A 21,388-nucleotide genomic window follows, 5' to 3' on the forward strand; every position below is an offset into this window, starting at 1 on the left:
GGTGAATCTATCTCATCCCTTTCCAAAGACAAGAGGCATTTTGTCTTCAGTTTCCCACAGTCCCCATAAGGCAGTAGAAGCAGTAGAATGAGGACCATCTTTTTCCTCCCAGGAACGAGCACCTCCCTTACAAAGAATTAGAAGTCTTTTGTTGTGGTCCTTGCAAGATGCAGTAACTTTCTTCTCACTAACGGAGCCCTGCAGAGGGGCCACATCTGAAGTGGAGAGAAGTCAAGCCAACCTCATTTTGGTGCAGTTATCATCTGTCCTAAATCTCAGCCCCCCCCCCAAGTTTTGAGTGGCTTAGGAGGCATATATCTGCCAGACCTTTCTGCCTCATATCCATAACATCACGTTTAGTGGACTCAGATGTGATCTTTGGAAGCAAAAAAACAACACACACTATCATTTTGATAATTATATGGAGAAGAAGTACCACCTCTGCAAGTTCCTAGACACTTTATGCAGCTCCACCTGCAACTGCAGGGCTGAAGAAAAACATGTTTGCGAAAACTCCAAGATCTGCCTCCAAACTGTGAGATGCAAATGCCAAAGTTTGGTGAAAAATCCCAAGATTAAGAGTTAGAAGTTCCCTGAACTATCATACGTGAGCCCTGGCAGAATCCCCCCTCCCCCGCACTGATGCTAACACGGGATAGGGCTATTCTGATGAATTTGAGAGGGGGAAAAGGGAACTGAAATTGCACGTAAAGACAGAAGCGATTGAGTAGGTTTTTTGGTAGGTTTTTGTTTTTGTTCTTGTTTTTATTATAGACTTTTTGGTCTTATCCTGTATTTTTATGCTGTGAACCACCCTAAGATCATTGGGTGAAGGACAGTGTAGAAATTTAATAAAGAAACAGACATTTTGGAATTTTGGAATTCCCAAAAAGCTTTCAACAAGGTGCCTCCTGGGTAAGCTTAGTAGTCATGGAATAAGAGAAGAGGTCCTCTGGTGGATCAGGAATGGAAGTTGCAGGAAGCAGAAAATAGGCTTAAGTGGATAGTCCTTCAAATGGGGGGGGGGGCTGCCAGATGTTCTTGACCAAAAGCTCGCAAGGATAATTTGGCTACCTCATTTGGCACCAACTAAAGATTCTGCAGTAGACCCAAGGGCAGCCCCAGAAAGAGTGCATTGCAGTAGTCCAGCTCCAAGTTTTCCATTACTCCAGTGGTCAGGCTATTCCTGTTCACAAACAGCCATAGAGGACACGTGGGTCTCTAGTGACAAAGGGGTATCCAAGAGTACCCCCAAACTATGCACTTGCTCCTTTAGAAGTGGGAATCATCCAAAGAGCCTACAAATTGTGCGCCAAGCTCCTGTGTTCCTGTCACTCCCTAAGTGATGAAAAACCAGACAAGACAACAGCATAACATTGGGTCCAAATGAGCCACAACTCTATTGATTACAGATGTGAATGGTTTGGCATCGGCATTGCGTATAGCCATTTATTCCACCCCAGTCCATCTGCTGGGGGTGCATCTAAGGGTAGTCCACACCTGCCCCCCATGACTTACATCAAATAGGGGTAATCACCGAAGGGTCCCTGTTGGAGGAGTGCTATAGCCCTAGCCCCCGCCTGGGCATCCGGACAGAAGCAACTCCTCACAGATCCCTTTAACAGGATACACTTAACCAAGAAGCGGCGGACAGAGGCTGTAACCTCCCCTCCAGCCAAGACTAAGGCTTACCCAATGCCTAACCTCACAAAGTTGTGAGGATTGCTATGAGGAAGGCGAAAATCAAATGGCCAGGGCCAAGTTGCCAAGTGGAAAAATTCCTGCCAGGTGTTAGATTTCTGTTTATGCCACTGTGCAGTTTTTGGAGTCACAAGACTCTGTTTACACTCCAGACTGTTGGAAGTCTCACGGGAGACGGATGTTGTTATTACTCAACCGAGGAGTAGCTCGGTTGTGCAGAGTTCCGACACCAGGCCCCAAATATGGCAGCTGACAATGTTCATAGGAAGGTCTTAGTATGGAAATAAGACATATGAAAAAGGGGACGGAGGGTGGGAGATCCAATGACAAACGTCCGCAATTCGGTGCCCTGCTGGGGAGGGTTGCAGCCTGCCTGCGGATTGACCAATTGTGCCAGGCTTAGGTGCAGGCATTCCGCAGGGGGTGGGACCAACCGGCCAATAGGCATTGCTTGGCCCCGCTCCCTGGGGGGATAACTTGGGGATAACTCCTCCCCAGTTTGTCGTTGGATCAGTAGATGACAGTGCCATCCATGTCCCTAGAGTTGTGTTTTATCGGCATACTGGTGGCCCCTTGCTCCAAAACTCCTCATGACCACACCCCATGACTTCATATAGATTTTAAATAGCATATAGATCTTAAATAGCGCTGGGGAGAGAAGAGTACCTTGCAGCACCCCATAGCACATCAAAAAAATTTTTTTTAAGGGCAACCCAAATGATCACAACATGTCAGGGAATAGTCTAAAGACGACGACTGGGGAATGCATTCTATGGCAGACCAGTTTCCTGTCCGATGGAGGGGAAAAGTCACACACACACCCTTTTCCACAGGGTGTTCAGAAGCAGAGAGACAGAATCTGAACAGCTGAGGGAGGAGTTGCCCAGGTATGAGATGACAAGGGAACCCGAAAGGAGGGGGCAGCTAGTTGAGATGTCACTTGAGAGTGTGGGGAACCCCCCTCACCACAGACTCGGAGAACTGAACATATCAGAGAGCAAAGAAGTCAGAGGGAGGGAGGAACTTCCCATTGGCACCTAAAACGCTACGGAAGTCGGAAGTCGGATTTAGAGCAGACAACTGCCCTCCTTACGGAGAGCTGTGTATTTCTGCTTGCAACATGATGCTGTTTTAAAAGGAATGTAAATAGATTAACTGCTTGTTAATTCTTATCTGTGATGTTACCAAAGGGAGAGAACTCTCCACGCCTGACACATCACTCGTCCCCTTTCCTTTGCTTCTCATGAAAACTCAAGGGATTTGTCCAAAGTTCTACTTTGGGTCCACTAAAATGGACCCAATTTTTGATGATAGTGAGGTGACATCCTGCTTCTGATTCAGTCAATGAATCAGTCAACCAAAAAATAATGCTCTCCACCTGATTCAAGGCTTCTCCAGACACCCTGCTGATTCAGCATTCATCCTGATTTACTTGATTATGTGGTGCTCTTTGATAATGATGATAATAATAAAAATAATAATAATAAATTTTATTTATACCCCGCCCTCCCCAGCCAAGGCCGGGCTCAGGGCAGCTAACAATCAATAATAAAAACAAGTTGAATGAATACAACTTAAAAACAAGATTAAAATACAACATTAAAACGTTAAAAAGGCAGCCTCATCATAGGAGGAGATGGAAAAAGAAAGAGGGGGAGGGAATCAAAATGACTCCAAGCCAAAGGCCAGGCAGAACAACTCTGTCTTACACACCCTGTGGAAAGAAATCAGATCCTGCAGGGCCCTGGTCTCACCAGGCCGGAGCCAGTGTTGAAAAGGCCCTGGCTCTGGTTGAAGCTAATCTAACTTCCTTAGGGGCCAGGACCTCTAGCGTGTTGCTATTTATGGACCTTAAGGTCCTCCGTGGGGCATACCAGGAGAGGCAGTCCCGTAGGTACGAGGGTCCTAGGCCGTGAAGGGCTTTAAAAGTCAAAACCAGCACCTTAAATCTGACCCTGTACTCCACCGGGAGCCAGTGCAGCTGGAAAAGCATTGGGTGAATATGCTCCCATGGCAGAGACCCCGTGAGGAGCCTCACTGAAGCATTCTGCACCCACTGGAGTTTCTGGAACAGCTTCAAGGGCAGCCCCGCGTAGAGCGAATTACAATAGTCAAGCCTGGAGGTGGCCATTGCATGGATCACTGTGGCCAGGTCGGGGAGGGAAAGGTAAGGGACCAACTGCTTGATGCAGTGAAGGTGGGAAAATGGAACATTTGTTGTGATTTGTGGGCAGGGAGATTATAAACAGTGAATAGTCATTGGAATATCCACCCACATTTGCATAAGAGGGGTTCACATGCCTTCCCCCTAATCATTTAATCATTCTACACTTTTCTGTGCATTTTTCTGTAACTTTCAAAATTGCAAACCATTTTTAAAAGGGGCCTTTCTTGCACTATGGCAGAAATCTTTAACTGCAGGAAAGCAAAGTTCTGCCATGCGCTGGAATCCCTCCTGCAAAATATTGACTCTCTGGAGGCACACTCTGATTTGATAGGTTCCAGTTGCCCCCATAGGCCAGGACCATGAACTTAGGTGCTTATCAGTTGAAGGTGCAGCAGCAGCTGATGCTGAAGTCCTGACTGAAAATGAGTATGCTGCAACTGAGAATGTTATGATTGTGCAAAGTGGCATTTAAAAATCCAAACCTACAAGGGGGTAAATAATGCAGCTGACTGTAAACACAGCTGAAACGCAATCTCATGAAATGTTCATGATGGTGAAAGTTGTGGTCACAGTTTCACTATGGTGTCAGTCCACCTTCAGTGAGGCTGATGGGCCTTTGCTCTCTCCTACAGGCCGCTAATGGAAGGTATTAAGCATCTCAGGGTGGACTCGTTTTATTTTCTGTGCTGGAAACAGCTGAGAGTTTAGATGCAGAAAGAATTAGAAACGTTTTCATTCAATGTAGGGCACTTTTTCATTCCAGTGGCTATCGTGGGAAATTCTGGAATGTCCTGTCCTTCCTGGCTGCCTGAAATCAATCAGGACCCCAGGCTCTTACCCAATGTCACCCTCGGCTATGTCATCTATGACCATTATTCTAATGCAAGGATGACTTCTGATGCCCTGCTAGACCTGCTCTCTACTGGGCATGCAGACATTCCAAACTATGACTGTCGGAAGAGGAATAACCTGTTGGCTGTTCTTGAAGATGCTTAAGCTGATATTTCTAGATATGTGTCAACTGTGTCAAGCATCTACAAAATCCCACAGGTATGGCTGGTTCGGTGTTAGGATGGAATTGTGCCTCTGCCATGGGCTTTTCATTCTTTCCTTTTTGGACTCTCCCAAAGGTGAGGGTGGGATGGAACCTGGAAGCAGGTGCACTCAACACTGGCGTCAGATGCCCTATGCCACCCCACCACTGCTTTTAAAAACCATGTTGCTTGTTTACAATGCATTCAAAACACAGTCTTTTGAGTAATGTAGCTGAGTCCCTAGTCTAATATTCTGGGATGTGATTCAGTCCCACAAAATATTGAGAGTCTGCAGGCATTCCTGGAAGACCTCCTCCCGTTCTCCACGGTCAGCATTTTGTCTTGTTCTTTGTGTTCTTTGTGTGTGGGACTGTAGTTGGTCAACTGTCTGATATTTGTCCTGGAACCACAGCAAAGCACTCACCTTTTCCTTTCCTTCTTGGCTTCTTGGGCAATTTATGGATACACTGTTCCTACTATTCATGATAATACCCAGTTCCCCTTTTTCTACCAGATGACCACAAAAGTAGATCCCCAGAATCTGGGGATTGTCCAACTGCTCCTGAACTTCAGATGGATGTGGATTCCCATATTGCATGGGAAAGTCCTTAAAACAATAGCAATAATTGATTTATACCCCGTCCGTCTGGCTGGGTTTCTCCAACCACTCTGGGTAGTTTCCAGCAAAATATTAAAATACAGTAATTCATCACATATTAAAAGCTTCCCTAAACAGGGCTCCCTTGAGATGTCTTCTCAAAGTCAGACAGTTGTTTATTTCTTTGACATCTGGTAGGAGGGCATTCCACAGGGCGGGTGCCACTACCGAGAAGGCCCTGTAATTTCACTTCTCGCAGTGAGGGAGCCAGCAGAAGACCCTTGGTGTTGGACCTCAGTGTACAGACATAGGGATGGGGGTGGAGACACTCCTTCAGGTATACTGGGCCAAAGCGGTTAAGGGCTTTAAAGATGAGCACCAACACTTTGAATTGTGTCCAGAAATGTACTGGGAGCCAATGTAGGTCTTTCAGGACCGGTGTTATGTGGTCTCGGCAGCTACTCCCAGTCACCAGTCTAGCTGCCGCATTCTGGATTAGTTGTAGTTTCCAGGTCACCGTCAAAGGTAGCCCCACATAGAATGTGTTGCAGTAGCCCAAGCGAGTCCTCAATACCAGCCCGCCCCCTGTCACCCAAGAACAGCACTTCTGTCTTGTCAGGATTCAACCACAATCAATTACCTGCCATCTATCCTCCAAATGCCTCCAGACACTCACACAGGACCTTCACCGCTTTCACTGGTTCCGATTTAAAAGAGAGTTAGAGCAGGGTATCATCCGCATACTGATGAACACCCAGCCCAAACCCTCTGATGATCTCTCCCAGGAGCTTCATGTAGATGTTAAAAAGCATGAGGGAGAGGATGGAACCCTGAGGCACCCCACAAGTGAGAGCCCAGGGGTCTGAACACTGATCCCCCACCACCGCTTTCTGAACACGGCCCAGGAGGAAGGAGTGGATCCACTGTATAACCCTCAGCTCCCAGCTCCTCTTGACGGTCCAGAAGGATGTCGTGGTCGATGGTGTCAAAGGCCACTGAGAGCTCCAGCAGAACCAGGAAACAGCTTTCACCATTGTCCCTAGCGTGCCGGAGATCATCGACCAGCACAACCAAGGCAGTTTCAGTCCCAATATGAGGCCTGATTCCCGATTGGAAGGGATCCAAATGGTCCCCATCCTCCAGGCATGCCTGAAGTTCTTCAGCAACCACCTGCTCAATCACATGAATTTCTTCATGGGAAGCTAGACTCCTCTTGGAAGAGAAGCTGTTTCCACATTTCTATTACGCTTCATGCCCTATACAGTGGTACCTCAGGTTACAGACGCTTCAGGTTACAGACTCCGCTAACCCAGAAATAGTACCTCGGGTTAAGAACTTTGCTTCAGGTTGAGAACAGAAATTGCGAGGGAGCAGCGTGGCAGCAGCGGGAGGCCCCATTAGCTAAAGTGGTGCTTCAGGTTAAGAAGAGTTTCAGGTTGGAATTGACCAAGAAAGATGTTAATCTATTTTTGTATGCCACAACTGCAGCTTGTATTTTGTTAGCTAAAAAGTGGAAAACTCAAGAATTACCAAGAGTAGAAGAATGGCAGATGAAGATGATGGATTTTATGGAGCTAGCCATCCGCGACCAGAAGGAGGAGGAACACCACAAAGAATGGAAGAAATTTAATGATTATTTAGCTAAATTTGTTAAGCTAAAATAACTGGAAATAGCGTCCAGATACTTAATGGGCTTAGGATTGTATTTATGTTAACTGATAAAATAATATGTTTAATACAAGAAGGAGAAGATTTAAAGATGTTAATGTTTAATTTAAAGGGTATTAAAATTAGGATTTGGAAAACTGTTATAAGGATATGCAATGAAATTCAACTAAGGGGAAACGAGGAAGTCGTTTTACAAAGTAAATAACTGTTATTTTCAATAAGGTTATGATTTATGCTTGTTATGTTTTGTGTGTTTTATGTTTTTGTTTGTCGTTGATATTGTAAAAACTAATAACATTTTTGAAAGAAAAAAAGTTTCAGGTTAAGAATCAACCTCCAGAACTAATTAAGTTCTTAACCTAAGGTACCACTGTATGAGTTCTTTGATGGCGGTTGAGACTGTCCTTCCAACTGAAGCTCTTTCCACATTCCAAGCACTGATAGGGTTTCTCCCCTGTATGAATTCTTTGATGGGAAGTGAGATCCACACTCAGACGAAAACTCTTTCCACATTCCAAGCATTGATAGGGTTTCTCCCCTGTATGGATCCTTTGATGGGAAGCGAGATTGTGGCTGTGACTGAAGTTCTTTCCACATTCTAAGCACTGATGGGGTTTCACCCCTGTATGAATTATTTGATGGGAAGCGAGACTGCTGCTCTGACTGAAGTTCTTTCCACATTCCAAGCACTGATATGGTTTCTCCCCTGTATGAATTCTTTGATGGGACATGAGATGGGTCCTCTGACTGAAGCTCTTCCCACATTCCAAGCACTGATAGGGTTTCACCCCTGTATGAATTCTTTGATGGGAAGCGAGACTGCTGCTCTGACTGAAGTGCTTTCCACATTCCAAGCAGTGATAGGGTTTCACCCCTGTATGAATTCTTTGATGGGAAGCGAGACTGCTCCTCTGACTGAAGTGCTTTCCACATTCCAAGCAGTGATAGGGTTTCACCCCTGTATGAATTCTTTGATGGGAAGCGAGATTGTGGCTGTGACTGAAGTTCTTTCCACATTCTAAGCACTGATGGGATTTCACCCCTGTATGAATTATTTGATGGGAAGTGAGACTCTGCCTGTGACTGAAGCTCTTTCCACATTCCAAGCACTGGTAGGGTTTCACCCCTGTATGAATTCTTTGATGGGAAGCGAGATGGGTTCTCTGACTGAAGTGCTTTCCACATTCCAAGCAGTGATAGGGTTTCACCCCTGTATGAATTCTTTGATGGGAAGCGAGACTGCTCTTCTGACTGAAGCTCTTCCCACATTCCAAGCACTGATAGGGTTTCTCCCCTGTATGAATTCTTTGATGGGAAGTGAGACTATCGCTGCAACGGAAGCTCTTTCCACATTCCAAGCATTGATAGGGTTTCTCCCCTGTATGGATTCTTTGATGGGAAGCGAGATTGCTGCTGTGACTGAAGTTCTTTCCACATTCTAAGCACTGATGGGGTTTCACCCCTGTATGAATTCTTTGATGGGAAGCGAGACTCTGCCTGTGACTGAAGTGCTTTCCACAGTCCAAGCACTGATAGGGTTTCTCCCCTGTATGAATTATTTGATGGGAAGCAAGACTGTCCTTCCGACTGAAGCTCTTCCCACATTCCACGCACTGATAGGGTTTCTCCCCTGTATGAATTCTTTGATGGGAAGTGAGAGAGGTGCTGTGACTGAAGCTCTTTCCACATTCCAAGCACTGATAGGGTTTCTCTCCAGTATGAATTCTTTTGTGGGAAGTGAGACTGTCCTTCCGACTGAAGCTCTTCCCACATTCTGAGCACTGATAGCCTTTCTTCCCACTGTGAGTTCTTTGATGGGAACAGGAACTCTGACTGGAGCTCTCTCCATACTCCCAATTTTGATATGGCTTCTCCACTGTGTGGATTTTGTCATGGTCTCCCCCATTCTTCTTTTCCAATTCATCAACACCTACAACAAAGACAGAAACTAATTAGATCCTCAGGAAGAAATGGAGCCCCCAATCATGGAACAATGCTGACTATCACCAATAGTCAGCATGGATTTCTGAAAAATAAGTCATGTCAGACTAACCTGATCTCATTTTTTGACAGAATTACAAGCCTGGTAGATGAAGGGAACGCAGTGGATGTAGCCTACCTTGATTTCAGCAAGGCATTTGACAAGGTGCCCCATAAAATTCCTGTAAAGAAGCTGGTAAAATGCGGTCTTGACTTTGCTACCACTCCGTGGATTTGTAACTGGCTGACTGACCGAACCCAAAGGGTGCTCATCAATGGTTCCTCTTCATCCTGGAGAAGAGTGACTAGTGGGGTAACACAGGGTTCTGTCTTGGGCCCAGTCTTATTCAACATCTTTATCAACGACTTGGATGATGGACTCAAGGGCATCCTGATCAAATTTGCACATGACACCAAACTGGGAGGGGTGGCTAACACCCCAGAGGACAGGATCACACTTCAAAACGACCTTGACAGATTGGAGAACTGGGCCAAAACAAACAAGATGAATTTTAACAGGGAGAAATGTAAAGTATTGCACTTGGGCAAAAAAAATGAGAGGCACAAATACAAGATGGGTGACACCTGGCTTGAGAGCAGTACATGTGAAAAGGATCTAGGAGTCTTGGTTGACCACAAACTTGACATGAGCCAACAGTGTGACGCAGCAGCTAAAAAAGCCAATGCAATTCTGGGCTGCATCAATAGGAGTATAGCATCTAGATCAAGGGAAGTAATAGTGCCACTGTATTCTGCTCTGGTCAGACCTCACCTGGAGTACTGTGTCCAGTTCTGGGCGCCACAGTTCAAGAAGGACACTGATAAACTGGAACGTGTCCAGAGGAGGGCAACCAAAATGGTCAAAGGCCTGGAAACGATGCCTTATGAGGAACGGCTAAGGGAGCTGGGCATGTTTAGCCTGGAGAAGAGGAGGTTAAGGGGTGATATGATAGCCATGTTCAAATATATAAAAGGATGTCACATAGAGGAGGGAGAAAGGTTGTTTTCTGCTGCTCCAGAGAAGCGGACACGGAGTAATGGATCCAAACTGCAGGAAAGAAGATTCCACCTAAACATTAGGAAGAACTTCCTGACAGTAAGAGCTGTTCGACAGTGGAATTTGCTGCCAAGGAGTGTGGTGGAGTCTCCTTCTTTGGAGGTCTTTAAGCAGAGGCTTGACAACCATATGTCAGGAGTGCTCTGATGGTGTTTCCTGCTTGGCAGGGGGTTGGACTCGATGGCCCTTGTGGTCTCTTCCAACTCTATGATTCTATGATTCTAATGAATATATGTGAAAGTTCAAGAGCAGAAGATGTGAGGTCTTTCTACAGAGGTCATGGCCTTTGTCAACAAGCATTCACAGACGTATTTTTGAGAACCAGAGGTTCAGAAAGTCTGGCTCTTTTCTAGGACGGATTTTTGTTGCCACAATCATGAAATCCACTCCAACTGTAACATTGGTCTTCTCTTTAAAAAATGGGCAGAGGCTAAAACAGAAACCCAAACCTGACAGAAATTACCTCAACTTCCCTAACAACTCTGTGTGTGAATGTTGCCTCCAAGTTGCTATGGAAAGGGTGACTGTCACTCCAGAAGGCCGTTTTTTCAGTTAGGTCTGTTCTCAACTGTCGAGTGAGAGAGAGGTTTTCTGTGAGAGCACCTGCTGACTGTTTTATGCTGCTATGTGCCTCAGAAAAAGTCTGTAAAGTCTCATATAGATAGAAGCACTTGTAATTCCCTCTTAATACCTAATGTAGCAGCATTATTTGATGTTGAATTATTTTGTATTTTTGAGCTTATTGTCTTGAATAAAAAATGGGATAAATGTAGAAATAATCAGTAAAGAATAGATATAGATCTATTAGATATAAGCACATGTAAACGTGTTTTAGTATATCAAGTAATGTAATGTGTTCTGTATAAACTCTAAACAGATCCTTTTCTAGAAGAAAAAAAAGCTATGTTTTTCAAGGGTCAAACCACCCGGGACAACCTCCACACATATAAATACCACAGAAAATGGGTTTGGGTCCCACAAAATCAAGAAAACCACGAATAATCCAGAAAGACAGGTGCAGAGTGACACGTTTTACCTCAGAAACTGACATTAACATTTTGACCACTTTGCCAGTATACTCTTAATTATTCTCTCAGAAACAATTTTTAAAGGCAGACTGAAAAATAGAAAGAAATTTTTAGGATGCATAGAGGAAATTTTACACAGTGGAATAGTAGAATGAGAATAGTGTAATACAGATTTGAAGTGATACAATGTATTTAGGCAGATGTCTTACTGCCAGAGAAATTCTTCACAATTTAAAGAAAGTTTATGAATTTAGAAGTTGTCATCACAATTTAATAAGAACCTTTTTTTTGTCAATAATAATAATAATAATAATAATAATAATAATAATAATTTATTATTTATACCCCGCCCATCTGGCTGGGCCTCCCCAGCCACTCTGGGCGGCTTCCATAAAAACCAAAAATACAGTAAAATATCACACGTTAAAAACTTCCCTGAACAGGGCTGCCTTAAGATGTCTTCTGAATGTCAGGTAGTTGTTTATCTCTTTGACATCTGCTGGAAGGGCATTCCACAGGGCGGGCGCCACTACCGAGAAGGCCCTCTGCCTGGTTCCCTGTAGCTTTGCTTCTGGCAATGAGGGAACCGCCAGAAGGCCCTCGGCGCTGGACCTCAGCGTCCGGGTTGAACGATGGGGGTGGAGACGCTCCTTCAGGTATACTGGACCGAGGCCGTTTAGGGCTTTAAAGGTCAGCACCAACACTTTGAATTGTGCTCGGAAACGTACTGGGAGCCAATGTAGGTCTTTCAAGACCGGTGTTATATGGTCTCGGCGGCCGCCCCCAGTCACTAGTCTAGCTGCTGCATTCTGGATTAATTGTAGTTTCCGAGTCACCTTCAAAGGTAGCCCCACGTAGAGCGCATTGCAGTAATCCAAGCGGGAGATAACCAGAGCATGCACCACTCTGGCGAGACAGTCCGCAGGCAGATAGGGTCTCAGCCTACGTACCAGATGGAGCTGGTAAACAGCTGCCCTGGACACAGATTTGACCTGTGCCTCCATGGACAGCTGTGAGTCCAAAATGACTCCCAGACTGCGCACCTGGTCCTTCAGGGGCACAGTTACCCCATTCAGGACCAGGGAATCCTCCACACCTGCCCGCCTCCTGTCCCCCAAAAACAGTACTTCTGTCTTGTCAGGATTCAACCTCAATCTGTTAGCCGCCATCCATCCTCCAACCGCCTCCAGACACTCACACAGGACCTTCACCGCCCTCACTGGTTCTGATTTAAAAGAGAGGTAGAGCTGGGTATCATCCGCATACTGATGAACACCCAGCCCAAACCTCCTGATGATCTCTCCCAGCGGCTGCATGTAAATGTTGAAAAGCATGGGGGAGAGGACAGAACCCTGAGGCACCCCACAAGTGAGAGCCCAGGGGTCTGAACACTCATCCCCCCCCACCACTTTCTGAACACGGCCCAGGAGGAAGAAGCGGAACCACTGTATGACAGTGCCCCCAGCTCCCAGCCCCTCAAGACGGTCCAGAAGGATGTTATGGTCGATGGTATCAAACGCCGCTGAGAGATCCAGCAGAACTAGGAAACAGCTCTCACCTTTGTCTCTAGCCCGCCGGAGATCATCAACCAGTGCGACCAAGGCAGTTTCAGTCCCATGATGAGGCCTGAATCCCGACTGGAAGGGATCCAAATGGTCCGCTTCTTCCAGGCGTGCCTGGAGTTGTTCGGCAACCGCTCACTCAATCACCTTGCCCAAGAATGGAAGATTTGAGACTGGGCGATAGTTGGCCATCGTGGCCGCATCTAAAGATGGTTTTTTAAGAAGCGGTTTAATAACCGCCTCTTTCAGCGGGTCTGGGAAGGCTCCCTCACGGAGGGAAGCATTCACCACCCCACGAAGCCCATCGCCCAGTCCTTCCCGGCTAGCTTTTATAAGCCAGGATGGGCAAGGATCCAGGAGACAGGTGGTTGGTTTCACTCGTCCAAGCAGCCTGTCCACATCCTCGGAGGTAACAGATTGGAATTGATCCCACTCAACTTGACTAGACAGAACTCTAGCACTCTCCCGCCCCGGCCCTGCTCCCACGGTGGAGTCTACTTCTTCCCGAATCTGAGCGATTTTATCTGCAAAAAACTTTGCAAAATCATTGCAGGAGAACATGTGGCCCATACTGGGCCCTGATGTTGCAGGTGGTTCCGCTAAATTGTGAACCACCTGAAAAAGTCTCCTGCTGCTGTTTTCTGCAGATGCAATAGAGGCGGTGAAGAAATTCTTCTTCGCCGTCGCTATCGCCACTTGGTAGGCTCGACGTTGAGCTCTAACCTGTGTCCGGTCAGATTCGGAATGAGTTATCCGCCACCGGCGCTCTAGCCGTCTCAACGATTGTTTCATTGCCCTCAGATCCGTGGAAAACCACGGGGCTGTCCGGGCTCCATGCAATCGGAGAGGGCGCTTCGGAGCCAAACAGTCAATAGCCCTGGTTAACTCCACATTCCAGCGGGCCACCAGGGAATCAGCTGAAAGGCCATCAACATGGGATAAAGCATCCCCTACCACTCTCTGGAAACCATTTGGATCCATTAAGTGGCGGGGGCGGACCATCCGAATTGGTCCCACCTCCCTGCAGAGGGGATGGGTTGCAGAGAAGTCCAGTTGCACCAGGAAGTGATCTGACCATGGCACTTCTTTCGTTTCGCTTTTACTTAGTGTCAGATCACCAACATCCATAGAGGTAAACACCAGGTCCAAGGCATGTCCGCGGCTATGGGTTGGGCCAGACTTATTCAGGGACAGCCCCATGGAGGCCATGCTTTCCACGAAGTCCCGAGCGGCCCCTTGTAAGGTCGTGTCGGCATGGATGTTAAAATCCCCTAGGACGACCAAGCTAGGTGTCTCCAGGAGAACATCCGCCACGACCTGAAGCAGCTCGGGCAGGGAATCCTTGGTGCAGCGGGGAGGTCGGTACACCAAAAGGAATCCTGTACTGCCCCTATTGCCCAACTTCCAGAACATGCACTCGGAAAACTGGGTCTTCCCAATAGGACGCCTGGTGCAAACTAATGACTTCCTAAAAATCACTGCAACCCCCCCTCCCCGCCCACATGACCTGGGTTGCTGTGCGTAAGAGAAACCTGGTGGACAAGCAGCGGCAAGGACAGGCCCATCTGCTTCATCTAACCAAGTCTCTGTTACACATGCCAGGTCAAGTCCTCCATCCATGATCAAGTCATGGATGGCAGTGGTCTTATGAATCATTGACCTGGCATTGCACAGCAGCACCTTCAGGTCATGTGGGTATCCCTATGAAGAAAAGAAAGATTGCCAGAGTCATGTGACAGAATTTTATCTATCATTGAAAAGTTAAAGCTGGCAGAATATTCTATGTCTGAAGACCAGAAAGGGAGCTACCGTATTTTTCGCTCTATAGGACGCACTTTTCCCCCTCCAAAAATGAAAGGGAAATGTATGTGCGTCCTATGGAGCGAATGCAGGCTCCTTGGCTTCAGCGATAGCAACACGAAGCCTTCGAAGCCTGAGCGCTCCCTCCGCGCTCAGGAGGCTTCGCGTTGCTTTCGCTGAAGCCTGGAGACTGAGAGGGTCGGAGATAGCCGCCTGAAGCCTTTGGAGCGCAGCGGAAACTCGCTCTGTGCTCCGAAGGCTTCGGGTTCCTTTTGCTGAAGCCAGGAGAGCAAGACTCTCCTGGCTTCAGCCGAGAGGGAGAGCTGCGCAGCACCCCTTCAGCCAAGCAGGAGGAGAAATGGAAGGGGATCCGTTTCTCCTGCCGCTTCGCTGAAGGGGCGCTGAGCAGAGAGGGGGAGATTTTTTTTTTCTTGTTCTCCCCCTCTAAAACAAGGTGCATCCTATGGTCGGGTGCGTCCTATAGAGCGAAAAATACGGTATATTCTAGGATCTCTTGGGGGGGGAATTGATGTTTTCATATCCAAATTTAACACTCTGAATTAGCAGAGGAACACATTGAAGTTACTGGGCAGTTCAGACAAACCTGGTCATTGTTTAAAAAGGCATGACTAGACAAAGAACATTCACAGTTGATCTCCTTCTATTCAGGGTTCATGGTGGGGATGTTAGAATCGCAGATGCTGCTGGTCTCCATCAAAATACTGGAGGTTCAGCACATAGAGGCATGTATGGAATTTCAAAACTGATCTTATGATCCAACGGGGAGCTTTACCGAGAGGGTCCATGATCCCACGATTCTCCTCCTTGACTTCCTTATGCAGAGTTCATTGCTTCTACTGCTGTGTGATGGAGCAGTAAGTTTTTTGACACTGGTAGGGCATTCAGGTCACGGCACCGGTATGAGACATTTTGACCTGCCAATACATCGTGGTGGCCGGGGAGCTGTGATGTATTCCTAGCTCAAACAAAGTCCCAAATAACAAAGGCAGATAACAAAGGCGCAGGCAGGCAGGCAGGCAGGCAGGTGGTGGAGCCCAGAAAGGTGCTCACCTTCTCAATCTCCACCCGCCTGCCTGCCTCCCCCCACCCCCAGGCTGAGCAAGCCCCAAAACCTCTCTGGCTCCATCCCTCCATGTCCCCATCTCCCCTCCCCTGGAACTCACCAGATCTCTCTGAGAGCCCTAGAGAGGAACGCTCAGAGGCTGTGAGGAGGGATGTAGGAGACAGCCTGACCAGGTCAACTGTCCATCTTCCCCCTTCCATCCTCACTAGCTTTGCAGGATCCATCTCTTTCATCCTTCCTGAAGAGTCAAGGAGCCAAAACAAGCTGCAGGGTCCTGGGAGAGAGGAAGAAGCAAATGGAGCCTCAGAGGCCCTGCAGGGAAGAAGAAGGAGAGAAAAAGAAGAGTTTGGATTTGATATCCCGCTTTATCACTACCCGAAGGAGTCTCAAAGTGGCTAACATTCTCCTTGCCTTCCTCCCCCACAACAAACACTCTGTGAGGTGAGTGGGGCTGAGATACTTCAGAGAAGTGTGACTAGCCCAAGGTCACCCAGCAGCTGCATGTGGAGGAGCAAAGATGAGAACCCGGTTCACCAGATTACGAGTCTACCGCTCTTAACCACTACACCACAATGGCTCTCACTGGATTCTCCTGCCCCTGGAAAAGCACAAATGGGGCAGCCCCTTCCCATCAGAAACCCCATTTATAAACCTTTCCAGTGGTTCCAATTTCCTCTGTTTACTCCTCTCCCCACTTCGTAAGGCCGGCAAGGTCTGCACAGTAGAGACCTGAGAATAGATCCCATTGAACTAAATGGGGCTTATGGACAGAACTTGGTGCAAAAACCAGGCACCATCTTGTCCCCAAGCCTGAAGACTGTAACGCCAGGCATGCTAGATAAGCATAGACAATGGTATCATAAGGCAAAAGTTCATAAAAGTTTTCATAGTCATAAAGAGCTGTTAACAGAAACTGACAACCAATTAAAATTAAAGGACTTTGAAGAAGTAAGAGAAAATGTAATAGACTGTTTAGAATATTTACAACTAAATGAAACTTTTAAAAATCATGAAAAGAAAGGATTTAGTTATCAAGTGTCAAGATTTCAGAGAGAATTAGTAGAAGGTAGAACAAAACTGCTGTCAAAAATGAACGAACACCTTTTGGAATGGGACACTAAAGAGGACCAGGTCAAATGCGTTATGATAAAATGGGCGAAGGATATGGGACATAATATATTAATGACGGACTGGGAAAGGCTTTGGAAGTTAGATTTGGAAGTTAGGCCGCCGAGACCACATAACACCGGTCTTGAAAGACCTCCACTGGCTCCCAGTACGTTTCCGAACACAATTCATAGTGTTGGTGCTGACCTTTAATGCCCTAAACGGCCTCGGGCCAGTATACCTGAAGGAGCGTCTCCACCCCCATCATTCTGCCCGGACACTGAGGTCCAGTGTCGAGGGCCTTCTGGCGGTTCCCTCCCTGCCAGAAGCCAAGTTACAGGGAACCAGGCAGAGGGCCTTCTCGGTAGTGGCACCTGCCCTGTGGAATGCTCTCCCACCAGATGTCAAAGAGAGAAACAACTACCAGACTTTTAGAAGACATCTGAAGGCAGCCCTGTTTAGGGAAGCTTTTAATGTTTAATAGATTACTGTAATTTAATATTCTGTTGGAAGCCGCCCAGAGTGGATGGTGTAGGGTGAGCGAAGCCATCGGGAATCTTGTACTCCCAGCAGGGTCACCCTAGTTCTTTACTAATAATAGTGGTAGTGATGCAGAGAGCGACTCTTCTGAATATTCCTGTATACCAGAAGTATACAAGGAATCTTTACAACCCCAAGTAGCTGATCCCCCAAAGAATCTGCCCTGCAAGCAAAAGGAACCTCTGACAAGCACTTGAAGAAGCCCAACCTGGAAATAGAGCCCCATGTGCTTCCCCATCTCAGAAGTCCCACCTGGCCCTGAGGGAACTCGATTCGCAGGAGAAACAGTTCCCCTCTCCTCTCCTCGGACAAGTGAAAGGAAGTCTCCCCTGTTGAAGAGATGACAGCCCTGCTTGCCTGGAATTCACATTTTGCTGACCACACTGCACTGATTCTCCCAGTCTCCTCGCTAGAACAGGGGAGCAGGAACAGGATGGTACAGCACCTTCTCCCTCATCACAGAAGGAGACGCAGTTACAACCATCTCAACCCAATGCGAAGCTCTTGCTCCTGCAAAAATTACCCACAATGCAACTGAGTGACAATCAAGTGACCTAGCTTTTATCCTGGAATGCCCCGGGTGGTCTGCATCCAGCAGAGATCCTTGTTTTAAAGACTTTCTCTCCCACCATTGTGCCATAATGATCCTGGAAAAGTGGACAGCGGATGAGCTGTTACTCAACGGATTTCATTCATTCTCAACTTGGGCAGATCTAGGGGTAAAGCGTGGAAAAGTGAAAGGGGGCCTGGGGGTCCTAGTCTCCACTACCCTACGTGCCATTTCAAGCCCTCTCCCCTCATTCAAGTCATAACCCAGGGCAGTGTTAATCCAATTCAGCCACCAGGCCCTGTTGGTAATTTACGCTGATGTGACCCCAATGAGGCAGAAATCTCAGATCAGAGACTTGTGGGTTGAAAGGGAAATTTATACCACTGACCTTATTTTGCTTAACCCAAAGGCATCTGGAGTTTTAGGAGGGGACCTCAATGCCAGATTGGGCCCTAATGATCATGCCCTTTATGCACAGCACAAATGGTCTCCTCCCAACCGTGAAGCCAGTGGATTCCTCCTCACCCGTTGTTCCAAAGATCAGAAATCAAACTTTGGAGGCATCTGCTTGGCTCAAACAGCCTTCAGGCTAAACCTCTACATCTTAAATGGTGCCCTTGAAAGTGACTATCCTCTCTGGCTCCAGAAGGAGAGCTATAGACCAGGGGTCAGCAACCTTTTTCAGCCATGGGCCGGTCCACCGTCCATCAGACCTTGTGGTGGGCCAGACTATATTTTGAAGAGAGAAAAAAATGAACGAATTCCTATGCCCCACAAATAACCCAGAGATGCATTTTAAATAAAAGGACATACCGTGGTACCTCGGGTTTCATACGCTTCAGGTTACAAATGCTTCTGGTTACAGACTGCGCTAACCCAGAAATAGTACCTCAGGTTAAGAACTTTGCTTCAGGATGAGAACAGAAATTGTGCTCCGGCGGCACAGCAGCAGCGGGAGGCCCATTCTTATTATTATTAGCTAATGAGGTCCTTCAGGTTAAGAACAGTTTCAGGTTAAGAACGGACCTCCGGAACGAATTAAGTACTTAACCCGAGGTACCACTGTATTCTACTCATGGAAAAACACACCGAGATCTGGCTCTCATCGCCCTGCTAAAAATGTAGCAGTTTCTGCTTGGAGAAAAGACACAGTAGCGATGCTGGCCAAGAGGAAGAACCCCCTTCCTCCTCCTCCTCCTCCTCCTCAGCTCTTGATCGAGACTCCAGGGCTCTCTCTGCAGGCTCCCCCCTCCCAGACCCCCTCCCCCTCCCCCAGGGGGCAAGCAAGAAGAGCGGGGCAGAGCCCTGGCCCCCTCGCCCCCTCCCCGGCTTGGCGCCCCCCAGGCACGATCTGACCAGCCCCCCAGGCATCCTCCCCGCAGCCCCTTCTCCCCCCCACTGCACCCGGAGGGAGAGGGAGGCGAGACTCACCCCCAGGCAGCTCTTGCAAGAGAGAGAGGGAGACGGAAGCAGCCCCTCCGCTTGCAGGCGGGAATGGCGAGGGAGGGGCTTTTGCTGGGAGGACCTTGCCCCCCCCCGCCTCCACTTCCTGTCCTCTCTAGAAAGCCAGCTCTGTGCCTTTTAACCCTTGGCAAGCCGAGCATAAGCGGAGCACAGCAGGCAGGAGCCCAGGAGGCGCCGCTAACCCAGAAATATTACCTCGTGTTAAGAACTTTGCTTCAGGATGAGAACAGAAATGGCCTTGGATCCTAAGCCTATGTAGCAAATGCATAGTTTGGGGGTACTCTTGGATACGCCTTTGTCACTAGAGACCCACGTGTCCTCTAGGGCTCTTTGTGAACAGGAATAGCCTGACCACTGGAGCACTGGAAAACTTGGAGCTGGACTGCTGCAATGCACTCTTTCTGGGGCTGCCCTTGGGTCTGGTCCAGAATCTCGCTGGTGCAACATGATGTGGCCAGATTGTTCTTGCGAGCTTTTGGTCAAGAACATCTGGCACCACAGCCCCCCATTTGAAGGAACTATCCACTTAATACTATTTTCTGCTTCCTGCAACTTCCATTCCTGATCCACAAGAGGACCTCTTCTCTTATTCCATGGCGACTAAGCTTACTCAGGAGACACCTTGATGAAAGTGTCAGGATGCGGTGTCTCTCCCCCACACAACATGACTCCAGCAGTTCATTGTGGTGGTCAGGTGGGATTGCTATGCGGAATTATGGAAAATGTAGCAAGTCATTGTGTCAGCAATGAACGCATTGCTTTGACTGGGCTTGAGCCATTTGACAGGATTTCTGATCGAATCCCACAAGCCTCTGCACCTCTGCCATTTTCTCACTGCCTGACAGTCACGTATAGCATTCTAAAACACAAACCAGTTGCTTCACCGGGCATCCTCAGAACATAAAGATAGAAAGTAGCTTTGATGTAGATTTTGTTAATCTTTAGGTAAATCTTAAGGGCCAGGAAGAGAGTCCACAAGGAGATGGTAAATACTATTTTTCTTTCCTATAGGTTTATGATCTCTGGGTTTTCTAAATGCATTCCTCCTTGGTTCCTGTTTATTTAGCTTAACCACATATGCATGCTCAAGTAGGAAATAGTTTCTTTGTAGTTAAAAGGATTTCTCTGATCTGACTTTGTCCCACGTGGGGGATTTTTTGAAATGCTCAGAGGAAATCTGATTGGTTCTTACAATAGCTGTGTTTAGAGTTCTTTTGTTAATAAAAGGGACCTGGGCCAGGGTGTGGCAGATTATTATTGGCATTTCCTCCCAGAGTCTTGCTGGCCAAGCCTCGTGTGTATTTTATTAATCAGGGTCCAATCCTTTCCTTCATCTTATTAGGTTAATGGACTAAAAAAGGCCACAACTTTATTGATTACAGCATGTGAGAGGTATTGGCTTAGGCACTGGATAAAACAACAGGAAGGGGTGAGTCTAACAAGGGTTAACCACCAGTAGGAGGAGCCTGTTGATGCAAATACAACTGTAAGCTCCCCCTGATGTCACCGGGGGTCGTGCCATGGCCCTAGCCACCACAAGGGTGTTGGACCGGATCCACGACCGCCAGATTCCTTTACCGGAATACCCATAAAGTGCAGAGGTAGGCGATGGCCACACCCTGCCCTCCAATACGCAAACATATTCCAATGCCTAACCGCCACTATCCAAAAAGTTGTGATGATTTGCTACGAGGTAGGAGAAAAACCAAGTGGCTGGTGCCAATTAGCCAGTTCGGCAACCAAGGCAACCAACCACAGGTCCATAGCAAGGTCAAGAACCAAGCTATGGTGTGTGGCTGATCTGACGAAAACCAGCAGCGCAATGAAAGGGAAGCATTGCCGCTGCAGCATTTGAGCGGCTAAACCCCACCCCCAAGCCTCCACCTGACTGGTTGGCTACCAGGGGGCGTGATGTGGCAGCCGGGCCAGCTGGGCAGGGGCCGGAACGCCCCCTGCCGACACGGGAAACAGCTCCCGCTCACAACTCCTCCCCTCTGCAAGGAGGAGAGGCTTTCTTAAATTGTGGTGCCCAGAACTGGACACAATAT

General features: G+C 47.5%; 1 protein-coding gene across 1 annotated transcript; it reads right to left on the reverse strand.

Moving 5' to 3' along the window:
• Positions 1-4,959: 4,959 nt before the first annotated feature.
• LOC128409373 (zinc finger protein 665-like) lies at positions 4,960-19,379 on the reverse strand. Its single transcript, XM_053379785.1, has 3 exons — positions 19,308-19,379; positions 15,780-15,991; positions 4,960-9,098 (listed from the first exon to the last, which is right to left on the reverse strand). The coding sequence occupies exons 2-3, from the start codon at positions 15,910-15,912 to the stop codon at positions 7,528-7,530; spliced, it is 1,704 nt and encodes a 567-aa protein (XP_053235760.1). The 5' UTR covers positions 15,913-15,991; positions 19,308-19,379; the 3' UTR covers positions 4,960-7,527.
• Between the last annotated feature and the right edge of the window lie 2,009 nt (positions 19,380-21,388).

Source organism: Podarcis raffonei, chromosome 2 (assembly GCF_027172205.1).
Source record: "Podarcis raffonei isolate rPodRaf1 chromosome 2, rPodRaf1.pri, whole genome shotgun sequence".
NCBI classification, from domain to species: Eukaryota; Metazoa; Chordata; class Lepidosauria; order Squamata; family Lacertidae; genus Podarcis; species Podarcis raffonei.

Excerpts from the sequence above, each read along its gene's own strand:
- LOC128409373 (XM_053379785.1), bottom strand. The coding sequence starts at position 15,912 with ATGAAAGAGATGGATCCTGCAAAGCTAGTGAGGATGGAAGGGGGAAGA. Across the intron at positions 9,099-15,779 it reads AGGGCTCTCAGAGAGATCTG|GTGTTGATGAATTGGAAAAG; the intron begins GTGAGTTCCAGG and ends TCTTTGTTGTAG.